This window comes from Sinocyclocheilus anshuiensis, unplaced genomic scaffold (assembly GCF_001515605.1).
Source record: "Sinocyclocheilus anshuiensis isolate Anshui unplaced genomic scaffold, SAMN03320099.WGS_v1.1 scaffold1241, whole genome shotgun sequence".
NCBI classification, from domain to species: domain Eukaryota; kingdom Metazoa; phylum Chordata; class Actinopteri; order Cypriniformes; family Cyprinidae; genus Sinocyclocheilus; species Sinocyclocheilus anshuiensis.
Genome location: NW_015549644.1, coordinates 520,975 through 538,111, shown reverse-complemented (window position 1 = coordinate 538,111; position 17,137 = coordinate 520,975). Strand labels below are relative to the sequence as shown.

The 17,137-nt window shown below is 37.8% G+C and overlaps 1 protein-coding gene and 1 pseudogene across 1 annotated transcript; one reads left to right on the top strand and one right to left on the bottom strand.

Annotated features, from left to right (window-relative positions):
- Positions 1–2,138: 2,138 nt before the first annotated feature.
- Positions 2,139–3,879, bottom strand: LOC107659930 (serine/threonine-protein kinase mos-like; annotated as a pseudogene).
- A 1,856-nt stretch (positions 3,880–5,735) lies between these two features.
- Positions 5,736–15,316, top strand: LOC107659928 (transcription factor RelB homolog). Its single transcript, XM_016449040.1, has 11 exons — positions 5,736–6,148; positions 6,704–6,715; positions 7,038–7,201; positions 9,231–9,536; positions 10,855–11,015; positions 11,128–11,219; positions 11,390–11,521; positions 11,621–11,725; positions 11,827–12,042; positions 13,957–14,031; positions 14,112–15,316. The coding sequence occupies exons 1-11, from the start codon at positions 6,112–6,114 to the stop codon at positions 14,612–14,614; spliced, it is 1,803 nt and encodes a 600-aa protein (XP_016304526.1). The 5' UTR covers positions 5,736–6,111; the 3' UTR covers positions 14,615–15,316.
- Positions 15,317–17,137: the final 1,821 nt, after the last annotated feature.

Genomic DNA, 17,137 nt, shown 5'->3' with positions numbered 1-17,137 from the left:
TTTACATTTTATGCAGTTGGCAGATGCTTTTATCAGGGTTTCTGTGGGTCATGCATCTTAATTCAACCTTGCAGAAATAAAGGCCTTGAAAAGGTCTTAAATCAGAACAGAAGGTCTTAAATTCATACTTTTTTGCCATTAAATGTTGCATGCATTGCTAAAAAGTAATATCCTCCTCAGTAGTTTTGTCTTGCTTTACAATACAAATATCTAAATATCCTTAAATTAAGATACATTTACTGTAGAATACTGAATACTAAATACTGTGGATGAACTTACCTTCATAAAACCTGCAGAAACCCTGTTTTATCCAAATTGACTTGCATTACATTCAAGATAAACGTTTTTAATCAGGTCATGCTTTCTCTGGGAATCAAACCCATGACCTTGGTGTCACTAATGCAATGCTCTACTGTTTGAGCTACAGGAACTTTAGTTTGTAATTCTGTTTGGTGACACTATTATTGCTGAAATCACACAGCAAATTACAAAATGTCTGACATTTAAAAATATTTTGTAAAATATCCTATTGGCTGGAGTGAATAGGGCGATTGCAGTACATATCATTTTGTTTTTTGAAGTATAAGAGCGAGGAAAAGAGGCCAAACGCAGCCTTGCTGGTCTCCTGATTCTGTGTACTTATTTTCTGTTCATTCCATGTGTGAAGGGGTACCAGGAAGCAGTTGTGTAGTGTAGGACGGAGGTGGCCAAGAAAAAAAAAAAAAAGCCAATTCTGTTCAAATGCTACCCGTGCGAGACAGATGATGTTGATGTTGCAAACTTGAACAAAAAATAAAGAAATAACAGCCTTGTAGGTATTAATATATAATTACATTAATATTATTAATAACTATGATGATTTCTTTTTTTCTTAAGCCTCTGAATTTTCTTTTATATGTCCTAAAACTGTATAGCATCTCAGCTTGTAAAACTTAATCATGCTGACATGAACTTGTCTAGCGATAGCTGAATTGCCAGTCTTCTCACTGAGAACTAGTTCCATTACATTCACACTCCACGGCTGGACCATCATGTGTCACATCCAGGTTCGGCTCGACACATTGACGGTCCAAGAATGCGTGAGATAAAATGTCTGGTTTGTCCTCATTTTCTTTGGTGCCGTACTTCTGAATTGATTGGGCTTTCTTTTTTGGTACGTTCCAAAATTTAATCACTCATGTTTATAGTAAAGCATAAGTGCAGTTTAAATCCAACATTGTTTTATTCACGTCTCAAGAGTTGTTAATTTGCATATTTGGCTTTTTAAAGGTGTGACATTGAGCTCATTACATATATATATATATATTATACCTAGGGAAAAGTTAAACATTTGATTACACCATATGAAGCGCATACTTGCTCCTCTGGTTTAGCATGAATCTCTGCCTTAAAACAAATGTTTTGTGGTTTCCAATGCAAAGACTTTTGCTACCATAGCTACTTTTTTCATATTAAAATAATACTAAAATTGCTCGAACAGGTTGGTTTCGGTATAAACTAATATTATTAACTAGCAGATTTACATTTTAGATTTACATTTTGTTGGACAAAAACGAAGCTCATTTTTTGATTTACAGGTTCTGAATTAAGAACGTGAACCATAAAAAAAACATTCTCTAAGGCTTTGGCAGAATTTTGGATGATGCACATTGAGTCACCAATCTAAATTTCTCTTCACTATCATGTGTTCCGCATATTCACCTACTGTATGATATAATCCAAAAATGGTCCATGTAGCTGCAGAAAGCAAATGATGTTGTATAGAGCTGTGTTCATATTCACAAATGTAATCAGGTTTAACATGCATTTTTTTATTTGTTGTGCGGACACCTAGCGGCGTGCATGCATCACGCAAAAGTTCTCAGTCACCGATGTCATAAGAAATGCTGTTTGCACTCTATTCGTTATGGTTCATTTATTCTGCTATCAAAATTGTCCAATAACAAGGCAGTTTCCGAAATAAAGTGAGTAAAATTCAACTATTCAATATGGCGGCCCCTGTAAGGCGACCCGCTCCATGTAAATATACTCGATGCATCATAATTGTCAAACATTGTCCTCGTTCCTATGTGGATAAAACGTGCTTAATTACTAACAAAATAGCTTTAACAACTTTTTACTAATAATATGGCGGCCCCTGTAAGGCGGCCCGCTCCATGTAAATATACTCGATGCATCATAATTGTCAAACATTGTGCTCGTTCCTATGTGGATAAAACGTGCTTAATTACTAACAAAATAGCTTTAACAACTTTTTACTAATAAAATGAAACTGATAAACTTATTTGCAAATCAATGTTCACCTCACATTTATTAGTAAACGCAGCAAATATAAACTCAGATTTATTCAAAAATATTACAAATCACACAAAAGGCCCGCTTTAAACAGAAGAAAACATTTAAAGTTCTTTTGATATTTAAAATTAATTTTGCTTGACAATAAAAAGGTTACAAAATTAAACTTACAAAACATTACAATAAAAAAAAAAAAAACACTTCAAATGAAGATATTTCGTGAGTCTGGAGGGTCCATGTGGAGCAAATTCACAATAAAATGGAAAGTTCATTGACGAGCTGGTCTGCGGTGGGTCGGTCGGACGCTGGGGTCCCCGTCCCAGCACAGGCTGATCAGTTTTTGACACTTCTGTCCAAGAGAAGACTGGATAAAAACATCCCTAGCGATGGAAGGGCGCAGATTATACTCCACGACAGCGTACAGAACATACTGTCTGTGTCCCTCATACGGCGGCTCTCGGGTGAGAAGCTGCCACATGGTGATGCCAAACGAATACATGTCCACGCGCGGAAAAATCTCCGCCTTTCAGCAGCTCGGGCGCGCGGTGCGTGAACGTGCCACCGATTTCACTCAGGTGCGTCACAGTTTGCTAGTTTGAAAGAGCACCCAAAATCTGCGAGCTTACAAACACCCTGTTATGATACTAAAACATTGGCAGGTTTTAAATCCAAGTGGACTATGCCGTGCGCCTGCAAGTGCTGGAGCGCGCGCGCGATGTCCACTGAATATTTCACGCACTTGTCCAGAGGCAGCGGGTCCGTGAGTCCGTAAATGACCTGCTGTAGGTTTAACGCGCCGGCGAACTCCATTACAATCGTCCCGATGTTATCTTTGGTGAGGTGCGTAGGAGTGCACGTGGTGGCCGCGATCACGCGCTCGATGTTTTGATGTGCAGGTGCGCCACATTGAGTTCAACCCAAAAACTCCAGAAACTCTGCCTCGAGGCCAGTTTGTTTTTCACACATCTCACTTTCTTTACAGCAACAGTCTCGTCAAAGTATGTGCCTTTGAACACCAGACCGAATCCACCGCTGCAGATGGGCTTCAAGGCCTGTAGTTCTCGCCAATGAATCACGGAGGACCACAGTCTATGGGCGATTTCACCGTGAAACGTGTTTGTGGGCACACGCAGCGTGGATCCACTCGCAGTTTTGGATAGCGGGCTGCTGCACGCGCCAAACTTCAACCCAAAATCCTTTGGCAGTAGTCGGGTGACGGCATAGTGCATGGTAACCGTGAACCCAAAAGAGCTGTGCGCTAAATTTGGGGCTCCGCTTCGCGTGGGAGAATTCACGTGCTCGTTTTATGCACGTCTGTCATATGACCATCACGGGCCAAATGTCAAGGCGTTTAATTTGTATGTTCTATGAAACTATTCTCGGTGTGTAGGCGGCATATTTAAATAGGTCAACCTTTTAAATAAAACAATGGTTAAAACAAGTCCGTTTAAAACCAGTGCTATAAATCACCCGCGTTATTTGCGGCTCCGATGTAAATCTCTTTTCTTCCTTACTAGTGCTGTATTATCAAAGTCTGCCGCAATGATGAAACCAACAAGCTCAGTGTGCCCTCATTTCATCCATTTACTAGAGATCATGTGACTATATCAACATTCTCACTCTCTGAGCTAGTACTCGGTTATTTATTAATATACATGCATACATAAAAATATATATATATATATGTGTTTGTGTATAACAGTAGAAATATTTTATATAACACACACACGTATATATATATATATATATATATAGATTTAAATATCTTTTCTACCTTAGTAGTGCTGTATTAACAAAGTCAACAGATTAAAACAACAGGCTCAATGTGCCCTCATTACATCATTGTTATTCTGCAATATTTACACTAGAGATCATGTGAATATCAACCCTCACTCTCTGAGCTAGTACTCAAAGTTATTTATATATATATATATATACATATATATATATATATATATACACAGTGCCGCTTGAAAGTTTGTGAACCCTTTCGAATTTTCTATATTTCTGCATAAATATGATCCAAAACATAATCAGACTTTCGCACAAGTCCTGAAAGTAGACAAAGAGAACCTAATCAAACAAGTGAGATAAAAATATGTTCTTTGTCATTTATTTATTCAGGAAAATGATACAATATTACGTATCTGTGAGTGGCAAAAGTATGTGAATCTCTAGGATTGGCAGTTAATTTGAAGGTGAAATTAGAGTCCCATCTGTTTTTCAGTTGTTTTCAATCAGTGAAATTACTATCAGGTGTCGGCCTTTCTCACATTGGCTAATGTTAATGTTCATGAGCCCACCATCAGGAGAACACTGAACAACCACGGTGTGCATGGTGCATCCAAAAAGAACATTGCTGCCAGTCTGCAGTTTGCTAAAGATCATGCGGACAAGCCAGAGGGCTACTGGAGAAATGTTTTGTGGACAGATGTGACCAAAATAGAACTTTTTGGTTTAAACGAGCAGCGTTATGTTTGAAGAAAAGAACACACTGTATTTCAGCATAAGAACCTCATCCCATCTGTGAAACATGGTGGTGGTAGTACCATGGTTCGGGCCTGGTTTGCTGCATCTGGACCAGGACAGCTTGCCATCATTGATGGAACAATGAATTATAATTATGTCAGGACATCTGTCAGTGAACTAATTCTCAAGAGAAAGTGGGCCATGCAGCAAGACAAACGACCCCAAGCACACAAGTTGTTCAACCAAAGAATGGTTAAAGAAGAACAAAGCAAATGTTTCGTAATGGTCAAGTCAAAGTCCGGACCTTAATCCAACTGAAATTTTGTGGAAGGAACTGAAGCAAGTAGTTCAAAAGGAGGAAACCCACCAACATCACAGAGCTGAAGTGGTTCTGTACTGAGGAATGGTCTAAAACTCCTTCAAGATGTTGTGCACGACTGATCAGCAGTTACAAGAAACATTACCTGCAGTTATTGTTGCAAAAGGGGGTCACACCAGATACTGAATGCAAAGATTCACATACTTTTGCCACTCACAGATATGTAACATTGGATCATTTTTCTCAATAAATAAATGGCAAAGAAAATATTTTTGTTTCTTTTTTGGGTTTCTCTTTGTCTACTTTCAGGACTTGTGTGAAATTTTGATTATGTTCTGTGTCATATTTATGCAGAAATATAGAAAATTCTAAAGGGTTCACAATCTTTCAAGCAGCACTGTATGTGGGTGTGTGTACGATTGAATGTATTAAATTGAGTATATAAAATAAAATATATATATATATAATTTTTTAAATGTTAAATAAGCACCCAATAAACATCCAATCGTACATTTGAATTATATTTCGATTTTATATAATGTACATATTTTGTTACTATTTATTATTACTTGCTGTATAGGTTCTTTTAGGATGGTGTTCTGTGTACCTGTTATTGGTGCGCTTTCTTGAAACTCACCTGTTAGTCGTTGTCATGGTGATGAATCTTGGGGTTTCCCCAGTTGTGACGTAGGGGGATTTCCACCCACCAGATCAGACCTCTTGTAGCTTACCAAGAGAAAAAGTGAAAGAAATACGGAGCGAAGGTGTTCTGTTTGTCATGTCACAGTCGTTAGTGGCTGAGCAACAGCTAAAGCGGTCTCTCATTTTCTCTCGGGATTTCTTTTCCAAAAAGCTTCCGTTAACTTCAGGCTTCCAAAAACAGGCGAAGCACCCGGAAATGAGTCCATAACGCGGGACTGATGATCTGATCGCTGTTTCGGAGGATTGCAATTCAACACAATAACGACCTACGAGAGCGTGTAGGAACCAACGAGACTTTTTTCTTCTTCTTCTTCATTGTGCCTGCAATGAGAAACATGAGCGTTCGGAACGGCACAGCGGGAGGTCAGTTCAGTTTCTTACACGTTCACTTCGGCCCTGTTGTTGTCACTCTGATTTGGCATGTTTTAGGACTATTTGCTCTACTTTAAGTTACTCCTAAGCGATGCATTATGCACTGAACTTGAACGGCAGCTATCGCCACATCACTTTATATTACGTTTTATGGCACAAAAGGTCACGGTATCATCGAAACTAAGTTGTTTTCTTAGAGAAGTGGGTGTTTCCAAAGTTACAGGCCTGTATTGAAACAATAATACAGGCCCGCGAATGTCTTTTCCTGTTTTACTGTCGCAAAAATAATATTTTAGCATGTTTATAATCTGTCGAGAAGTATGTTCATCATCTGATATGTTTCATGATGACTCATTTTAGCGCATTTGTTTATTAGCTGATAATAAAGTCAAGCTGCTGCAGACACCTTTATCAAACGACTTTGTCATTAACTGCTAGTTTTATGTTAAATAAATAAATAAAAAGTCGCTTTCAGTTTCGTTTTCCGGAAATGCGCATGTTTAACTGTTTTCTCCTCTTTTTTTCCCATCATGTCTCCCTGTGCAGACCTTTATCTAGGTGAGTGCAGATGTGACCTTGGTTGTCCACTTTGTTTCTTCTTTCAAATATTTCGTGTCTTATGGTTTTAAAGGGATAGTTCAACAAACATTTGGTCATTATTTAGTCACCTTTATGCCCTCCAGCCCAGTGACTTTCCATGGAACACAAAAGGAGATGTTATTCAGCACAGCAGCCCCAGTCACCATGTTTTTCCATGCAGTGAAAGTATACAATAGTGTCATTCTGCCTAACATCTGCTTTTGTGTTACATGGGGAAAATGTATTTAAGTGATATCTTTAACTAGAGCTCTTGTTTATGTTGATTAAAACTGTCCCTCAGATATTATAGATGAGTACCTTACGGAGAAAACGATCAAAGAACTGTCCGTAACGCTCCCTGGTCCTCCTCCTCCACCTGTGGACCAGGACATCCAGCCAGTTGATCCACCGTCTAGAGGCAGGCGAAGCACACCGGTGTTGGTCTCCAGAGGAGCAGCTCCACATGTGAGTCTTTCTGCTGTTACACTACATTGAACCAAAAGAGCAGTTGTTGTATCAGTTGCTAAAGCAGGCATTACTATTATTATTGTACATACTTTACTGAAACCCTTAAAAGGATAGTTCACCCAAAGATGAAGATTCTCTCATCATTTACTTGCTGTCATGTCGTTCCAAACCCTTCTGTGGAACATAAAAGAATATACTGAAGAATGTTGGTAACCAGATGACCATTGACTTCCACACGCAGAGACATTTCTCAAAATATCTTCTTTTGTGTTCCAGAAAGTCACAAGGTTTAGAATGACATGATGACAGAATTTAAATTTTTGGGTGAACTGTCTCTTTAACACTAACTGAATTTGGTGCGTAACTCATCCTGCATTGTTTGTGCTATGGACACGAATGATACCTCAAATTCTGTGGCATATTGATTGTATTTGCTCTAACAGCTCACTATACAAAATGTCTTGTGTTTTTTGGTAGATATCGAAACTTGTTATTCATGACATCAAGCTTTTTTACTCCCAGAAGGGTGATTGTAATTCGATGCCTACTTTCAGTTAGCGTTCTCTCCGCTCATGCTTCTCTCCCCCATACAAAAGAGAGTCAGGCACATACCCTCCTCTCTGCTTCTCACTTTCTCATTGGCTGGTTTATCGCCCAGCTATGTGAGCTTCCTGTTTCTTCACCATGCTTCTTCTGGCTCTTCTCAGCAGCTCTTTGTGTAAGCGATCTGAGTCCATCCTCAGGCATGTCCAGAGACTTGGTGTTTGTCTGTTGTCTTCTCAAAAATTCATCATTCTGATACTTTTTATTCCTCTGTTATTATAATTGTGCTGTTTTTGTGTTCAATATCTGCATGTGTCAAACAGACTGTTACTCACTCTCTTTCTCTCTCTTTTTCCACTCACTCACTTTCTCTTTCTCTCTTGCTGTTTTTTTTTTTTTGTGGTGGCTTAGATTTTTAAATGCAGATAGTGAGCTGAAGGTGAATTGTTTGTCTTTCCATTAATGATTTAAAATATTGGAAAGTCAGAGAGGGAACGTGCGATTCCAGCGTAGTAATAAAACAAGCTAATGTGGTTTTCTGAACGCTTTGTGTTGCTAATTTATTATGTGGGGGTTTGAAAATAAATTATTCAGTGACTGGCACGCCATTTATTTTTTTAACTTAAACATGTAAACCCTTTTGGCAGAGCTTTATCTTTTTGTTTAAATATTTTGTCTCTTGCTCTATTCAGTTGTTTGTTCATTTATTTGTTATCTGAAAATCCAGCTGTTAAAGCCACACCAAAGTTTTAATATTCATTCTATAACAATAATGATAACTATACCAATAATGACCCAGAGGAATTATATCGTTGGAATCACTTTTTGGAATCACTTTTTTTTTTTTCCAGCTGATAAACAATAACAACAATGAATTAAAATTTCACCCGACTTTAAAGAGCTACATCATTTAAAGTGGCATACAACAAAGCGGCAGCACATGCTTACGATAAGTTATGTAATCGTGTGTGGATTTGGACACTAATAAAGTTATTGTTACAGTCATCTTTGTTATTTTTCTTGGTGTGAACTATCTGTTAAAAACTATTTAGAACACATTAGCAACCACCCTTGTAGCAGGTGCTTAAACCACTCCAAACACCTTAGTAACTGCATGTAACACCCTGGCAACCACCCGGAAAATCCTAGTAACACCATAGGATTAAAAACTATGCAGAACACTTTAGCCATATAGCAGCATACTGGCGACCTTTCAAAACAATGTAGTAACCATATAGCAACGCCTTAGTAACCACATAGCACCACCTTGGCAACCATGCAATGGAACCATGGAAGTGCTAAAAATCTGTCAAAACACTTTAGCAACACCCTGGCAACCTTCAGGACACTATAAATACTGTATAGCACTTGCTAAAAGTGATTCAGAAACATTTGCAACTGTATACCAATGAACTTTTCTACAGATAAGCACCATTCATTTTCTTCATATTTTAAAATTTAGCTTGCATCTCTCTTTTCACAGAACCCATACATCCTTGACCAGACCCCAACGGCGCACACTGATGGTATGGCACCAATGAATTCCATGCGAGGCCAAAAAGTGGCATCTCAGCGACGTGGACAGTCATCTGTAGCTCCCCAGAGACTTCATCCTCAGCAGGCTGGAACAGAATATCTGGAGCGCTTCCTGGAAAAGCCAAAGCTGGTGGTGGTGGAGCAGCCGAAGGAGCGCGGCATGCGATTTCGCTATGAGTGCGAGGGACGATCCGCGGGCAGCATACTTGGAGCCTCCAGCACTGACTCCAGCAAGACGCTGCCTGCCATTGAAGTGAGTCAGAGGAAGAAGGTTTTGGATGGATGCTAATGAATGAGTCAACAACTGTATTTTTAGGAGTTAAATAATGTAACCCTCTAAAGCCTGACATATGAAATAACAGTCTGAAAACTCTACCTTTTTAAAATGGAATGTTTATTGAAAAAAAAAAGTTTAAAAAATAGTTATGTGTTTTCTTGTTGAGTATCATACTTGATATATCAGGCTTTATGGCTCATATAGTATGATATAGGAGAAAATGGAGCTCATACTAGAGGAGAACAAAACCCCAGTTTTATTCAGAGGCCCGAACTGAGCAGAAATATGCAATTTGGTGCAGCTGCTGATATTCATATGTTCTGATGGGAAATCAATGAGACCTTTATAAGTATAACATACACTGACAGAAAAATGCATAATTATCAGTTGTTACTCCATATCTCTCAGTTTTATGATCAAAGCTCTGTAGCTTTTATTGTGGGGGCGAAACATAAAATGCAATGCACAGTGATGACTGAGAGATGGACAAATAAGTGCTCCTCAAAAGCCTGATGTATTATGTTTGATACCCACATTTTAACATGATTTTTCTAAAAAGGATGCATGCATAATCAAGTAAACCTAAGTGTCTTCAGTCCAGTAAATGTTCATCTTAAAATATTACTAACAATATAACATTTATTCTTACATTTAGTTTACTTTATAAAAATCTGTAAAGACTTCACAACAAGAAGACATGTTTACCATGACCTGAAGCTGGAATTATTAACTTGGAATTATACTAAAAGGCATTTTACTTGCTAAAAAAGTATAAACTATCAATCAATTTGTTTTCATTAAAGTTTTGATAATGTGGATGACTTAGAGGCCATAGAAATCAGTGTATAAAACAGTAGGCTATATAGGGTTAAAACATTTTTATCATCAGTTAGACCTTGTGAAACTCTCATTTCATTTCCATTGTGTGTTCATATTTTTCCATTTACATTAATTAGAAATTGATTTGCACTCCTTAGTTGATTCAGTGGGTGTGTCTGGAATTCACCGACTATCCCTTAACAGTGGGGCATCCCCCATCAAGTTGAACTTCTAATTGCAGTTAAAAATGAAAGTTCCCTGGGGAGGTGTGCGACGCGTGGGCTCTGGCGGAGGGAATTACCTTTAAACCACACAAACAAACATGCTCACCAGTCATTTTTGCCATTGTGAAATGGCCATAAATGGGTACTTTCAACACAAGAGCCTGTGCCAACAATGCAACCACAAAGAACCGATTTCAGCAATGTTACGAAAGCAAAAGTAAAACTGTATTTTATCTTTTCACCTGTTTTAGATTCAAGGCCCCATTGATAATATCAAGAAAGTGATAGTCACCGTGTCTCTTGTGACAAAGGACATCCCGTACCGCCCACATCCACACTGCTTGGTCGGGAAAGACTGTGCAGATGGCATCTGTGTCATCCACATCAATCCCCACAGCGCTCGTCGACACAGGTATATTTCTGTTAACGTCAATGTTTTGGGCGATATGGGACAGTATGGTCAGCAGAACATGATCAGAGAGTAGAAATGTTATTTCCTACCTGAGTATGTTTGTGTTTTCCAGCTTTGCGAATCTGGGCATCCAGTGTGTGCGGAGGAAGGAACTTGATGCCTCACTGCAGAAGAGGAGGAATAAGAATATTGATCCGTTTAACAGTGAGTTGTTGAATGATATTGCAGACTGAATGGCTCTGTTTCGAATTCTCTAAATACCTATGATTCCTCTATAGGCGGCTCATTAGGTTTTGTAGCAGGTTCTAATAATACTCTTTCACTGTAGCAGAGTATGAGCATTTGTTGAATGTTTTTGTCTTGTTCTCCACCAGCGGGCCACTCTAAGAGCATTGAGGACATGGACATGAACGTGGTGAGACTGTGTTTCCAGTGTGAGCTGGAACGAAAGGATGGAGACAGAATCCCCCTCGCCCCTGTGGTTTCCAATCCCATTTATGACAAGAGTAAGAGCAAGATATATGTTGGGCCAGAAACATACTCTACTCAAGTACACAAAGTTTCCTGGTAGATGATGTTTGGATTGTTTCTATTTGTTCGGTTAGAGGCGACCACAACAGCAGAGCTGAAGATCAATCGGCTTAATGTTGTCAGAGGCCCCTGCACAGGAAAGACTGAGATTTACATGCTCTGTGACAAAGTGCAGAAAGGTAACTGGACTTTGAAAGTGTCATATTTAATTCACAACATCTCATTTTGCCAACACAGTTGGGCTGAAGTAACTCATTTGTGTATCTGGAAACCTCCATAGATGACATTGAGATAATCTTCAGCAAGGACGACTGGGAGGCCAAGGCGGAGTTTGCTCAGACTGATGTCCATCGACAAATCGCCATCGTCTTCAAGTCCCCACCCTTCAGGGAGCAGAATGTAACCGAGGAGGTGGAGGTCAGCGTGTGTCTACGCCGCATGTCTGACCGGATGGACAGCGAGCCAGTCATGTTCACCTATGTTCCAGACAACGCAGGTGAGTTATCAGATGCCATATAAAGACAAGATTAATAGATAACATAAGTTGAGGGAATAGCTGGGGTATATTTCACCCTAAAATCAAAAGATAAGAATATTATACATTTTAAATGAATAAAATATTATGCTGTTATAGATGCTGGGATAGGCTCCAGCATCCACATGATCCTACTGGGGATAGGCAGTTTGGAGAATGGATAGATGAAAGGATTATACTGTTTAAATATTAAATTATTAAAATAAGCACATTTAAAAAGTATAACAAATTCTACCACAATGTATAAATACTTTACAATGTATATATATATATCCATCCATTCAAAAATGTTGGTGTCAGAGTTTTGAAAGAAGTCTCTCATGCTCACCAAGGCTGCATTGATTTGATCAAAAATACAGTAAAACATATTATTACAATATAAAATAACTATTTTAATATTTTAAAATGTCATTTATTCCTGTGATGCAAAGTTGAATTTTCAGCATCATTACTTCAGTCTTCAGTGTCATGTGATCCTTCAGATTCATATACAATTTGCTGCTCACAAAACATTTTATTTATTTATTTTATGTTGAAAACAGTTGTGCTGCTTAATATTTGTGTGGAAACCGTGATACATTTATTCCAGGATTCTTTAAAGAAACAAAGTTCAAAAGAACCACATTTATTTGAAATAGAAATCTAAAAGTCTTGATTCTTTATCATCATTTATAATCCACTTAGTGCATCCTTCCTGAATAAAAGTATTCAGTTCGTTGTAAATAAATAAATAAATACAAATGTTTAGAATGGTAGTGTGTAATTTTTTTTCTCAAGTAAAATTTTCTTAAGGTGTAATGGTCCTAAAAATGTTAGTTATGTGGCGCTTTCAGGTTTCTTGTGTTTAAAAGTAATGGCATACAAAAGAAGACCAGTAAGCAAAACGCCTCACATCCCAAAAATGAATCCGCTTTTCTCTTGCTAGTTTCTAAAATATTGTAAAAAGAGGGTGTGTCACCATGTCAGTTTTTCATTATAAATAGCAGCATTATAATAGTTTAAACTGAAAGTACACTGTAAAAAATTACCGTGAATTTAACGGTAAAAGACTGTAAAAATGCTACAGTAAAAACCTGTTAAATGGTTAACGGTAAATTCCCCTACTATATACGGTGGAAAACTGTATTGGACATTACATGTATTGGACATACATTTTACGGTAGTATACCGTTTTTGGAAGGGAAAAATACCGTATAATTTACAGTGAATAACCGTAAATTGACATTCCCAGAATTCCCTGCGTTACATTTCAAATTTGATGTTTTTTTGTTGAAATAACTATGTTTCTTCTTAGTATATTAGGGTTGTGTGTTACACCTAATGTTGTTAAATGAATGTTTATTGCATTATTTCAGTTTCATGTGTGTTACCATGATGGTGTTTAGCATTTGTGTGAATGACACTGTGCACCTTCTATATATGTTATTATTTAAAAGCTGCTTGTGATGGGCTTTGGTTCATCATGTGACTTTCTCATCACCCCCTGCATTTGGTGGTTATCAGTGTATTACAAAGGTACAAAACAGATTTCAGTACTTCAATAGGTTGGTATATTAACATTATATCAGTTAATGAAATTACGGTATTTAACTGTAAATTTAAGTTAAAACCGTAAAACCTAAAATGTTGCTACCGTATTTTTTACGGTAAAATTCCGGCAACCACAGCTGCCGGTTTTTTACCGTAAATTTTACGGAATTTTTTTTACAGTGTATGCATGAGGAAACTGTAATACTTCATAATAGGCCTTCTGTTGTCTACAGAACACAAACGATTCTGTTACAATCAGTGCCATTTTAGTCAGCCCCATCACATGCTTCTGTCACCCTATAACACGGAAGGAAGGTTAATCTGATTTGCACTTTTGATCTGCAGATCCCTACGGAGTGAACCGCAAGAGGAAAATGAAATCTGATGTGAAGTTCAGCGAGCCATGCAGCGTTCCTCAAGGTAAGGATGTTTGTAAAAGACACCTTAATATTCTATCAAACTTTGTTGACTACATCAGTTTTATTTCCCTCCTCTCTCAGATCAAGACATTGTGAACGAACTCACCATGCCACAGCATTTTGACAACCCATTCTACACCCCTCCCGATTGTAACATTCCCAATGCTTCCATGGCAGTCCCTGTTATGGATGGAGGCAATCACGTGCCATCCCAGGTTATGGAGGAAATTCATTATAATGAAGACTTCAAACAAGAGGACGGTTGTGTTAGACTGGACCCAGACACTTTAAATACTGTCCTCCAAGGCATTTCCCAATGCCTTGCCAGCTTCAGACCAGACCAATCCCAGCAAGGTTCAGACCAGCTTCTTAATCAGTTGTTTTTTCCTGGCAATCTCAACTTTGGTTTAGATGGCGCAGATACAAAATTGAACGTCAATCAACCTATGATGAACATGTCGTCTATAAACGACGTGCACTTCAGTCAGATGGTGAATGAGAATCAGGCCTATCCAGCAGATCTGGAGAACATCGAAGGCCTCATTTTCTCCACTGTGAAGAACGAGAATGACCTGGCCCACTGAATGCCACTGTGGACTTTTATGTCTTGACTATTGGGACTTTGTACATAAGTCAATGTTGACTATAAAATAATTTTGGACTAGGAAAAGACACAGACTAAGTCAAACTTGTTATTGACTGCCAAACCTGTTCAGCTGGCACTATCTGACTTCCTGTTTGGTAGTATGAACATACTAATGAAATAAATAACCTGCTCAGCCGCTGGTCTTATGAATGGCACTGAGGTTAATGATAGCCAATGAAAGGCAGGAGAAGCATGTAGCCACATTGTGTATTCTAGTAAAAAGGGAGCAACAGCTGCTGCTCAACTGCTTGTGATGTGCCAGTTATGAAATGTGATCTGTCATTCGCTAATTTATTGTGTGGGTTCCAGAGCAGAACCTATTAGTATCGTGTAGATGGTCCCAGACCCAAATTCACTTCATATTTAAGTGTTATATATATAACCTATTTGTTTTGAACATTTCGGAATATTTCATCCACAGAGGAATTTCAGTTAACAGCATTAAGGGGGACAAAATCAGACATTTAAACATAATTCGGAAGTAGCAGTTGGATTAATTAATGTAATTCATGCCAATCTGACACCATGATCAAGCTAGGTGTGACAACATGGTAAAAGCCATTTCTGCCATCTAATCGGCAACAATTAAAATCCTGCACTGAATCCTCTGCCCACTGGTGGCCGTTTGTAACTCCTGATTAAAAAACAAATAGTGCATTATTGTGCTATTTGGTTTACCAGTTGGCACTATGCTAGACTGTTAGGAGCTGTTCACACAGAACACGTTCTGCAACTTCACTGCGACGCTTTTCCATTGTTTTTCTATGTAAACATGCACAAGGCGGATGTGTTTGACCATTGCACTTTTGTCTTGTGCAGCGTATTGTGCATGCAACAATGTTCTAAAAACACGGCACTCAAGTTAAAAAAGTTCAGCTAGGGCTGCACAATTAATCGAATTTCTAATCGCAATTACAATTACGGATGCCACAATTACGTAATCGTTCAAAGCGGCAATTAATCGTTCAAAGTCCACTTATGTTATTCTGTGTGCTTAAGATGTGTTTTTTTTCTTTCTATAGGTAATCTTAAGGGTTTTTCCACTGTTTTAATTCTAGTTTTAATATAACATAACATTTGAGACTTAATGCTATAGAAAAGCAATAAAAGTTGTTCAGCTTGTTTATTTTCATTGGTTACTTCAAACAATGGTATAAACATCATTCAATGTAAATTGTGATAATTGTAATTAATAATCGCAATTACAATTTCAAGGGAATAATCGACAATTATGATTTTTGTCATAATCGTGCAGCCCTAAGTTCAGCTTTTAAAAACGCGTGTGTTCAAGTCTCTTGAACTTGTGCTTTTGAATTTTTTTCATTCCACTGCCTGTGTCTCATGTTTTTAAACACAAAGAAATCTTCTAAGCTTGCTAACCAAAGTCTAACTGAAAACACACACAAAAAAAATTGGCTTTGGTAATATGTTTATGCAATTTAAAATACATTAATTAACACATTTTATTAGGTCAGAGGGAAATTTGGATTGGAGCCCCACCCACAAAGAAATCTAATTGGTCTAAAATTGGTCTTAAGTTGTATATTAAACATCAAACATGTTCTGATTGGCTGCTTTGCACAGGATTTTATTTTTCAGTGAGAATAGTCAAATTACCCTGGAAACTTGACATGTCACAGCTGGTTATGTCATGATGTGAACTTATAGGAAACTGAAATTAATTAGTTGAGTCAGTGGCAAAAAGATAGTGATTTTTGTCTGTGTCTGTCATATCAATGTTGAAGGAAGCTGGGTTCACAGTCATAACCATTGGAAAGCATTTTGTTCATTTATACACATATAATGTCTGTAATACTGCTGTGATTTTTATTGTGATGTGTAAAAATCCTTTAGTTGCATTCAAATATTGTCACATTCTGCTTCTTATAGTGTGTTGTTGCTGTCAATATTAAAATCAATTGTTCTGGAAAATGACTCAATTTTGCCGTCCCTTAGTGTTCTTGCTTTATTAGTCACTGGCTAATTCATAATTTCTGTCTCGAGAGTGGGCGGCACTAAGGCCAAAGTCCAACCAAATCTACCTCACCACATTCACATTAGCTACATTTACTTGCATCCAAATAATCAGTAATCTGATTGTAAGGCCTTCATGTTAACACCACAATCAATACGAGTTCAATCCAGAAATACATTTCCATCAGTCTGAAAGGAATTCAAACCTTCCAAATCCTTGATTTCATGCCATATGTGTTTTTATATTTAAGAGCTACATGGGAATCAGAAAAAAAGAAGTTCAGTCACTTCCTCATTCACTACAGCTATTGTTGTGCTTTGTTGCACTTCTCTGATACTATATATAGAGTTCAGAGCAATAGCTACACACATTCAACATGCCACAATCTCTGACAAAATGGACTCCCAGTCTTTCGTCAAACGTTAAGTATACTTAAATTGTTGCTTTAAGTTATTTTATTAAAGCTTTCATTATTACCTAATAGCC

Bases quoted from the DNA above. Each gene is read 5' to 3' on its own strand.
- LOC107659928 (XM_016449040.1), top strand. From the start codon at position 6,112: ATGAGAAACATGAGCGTTCGGAACGGCACAGCGGGAG. The intron at 11,220-11,389 runs GTGAGTTGTTGA...GTTCTCCACCAG, and splicing joins GAATATTGATCCGTTTAACA to CGGGCCACTCTAAGAGCATT. The intron at 14,032-14,111 runs GTAAGGATGTTT...CTCCTCTCTCAG, and splicing joins GCCATGCAGCGTTCCTCAAG to ATCAAGACATTGTGAACGAA.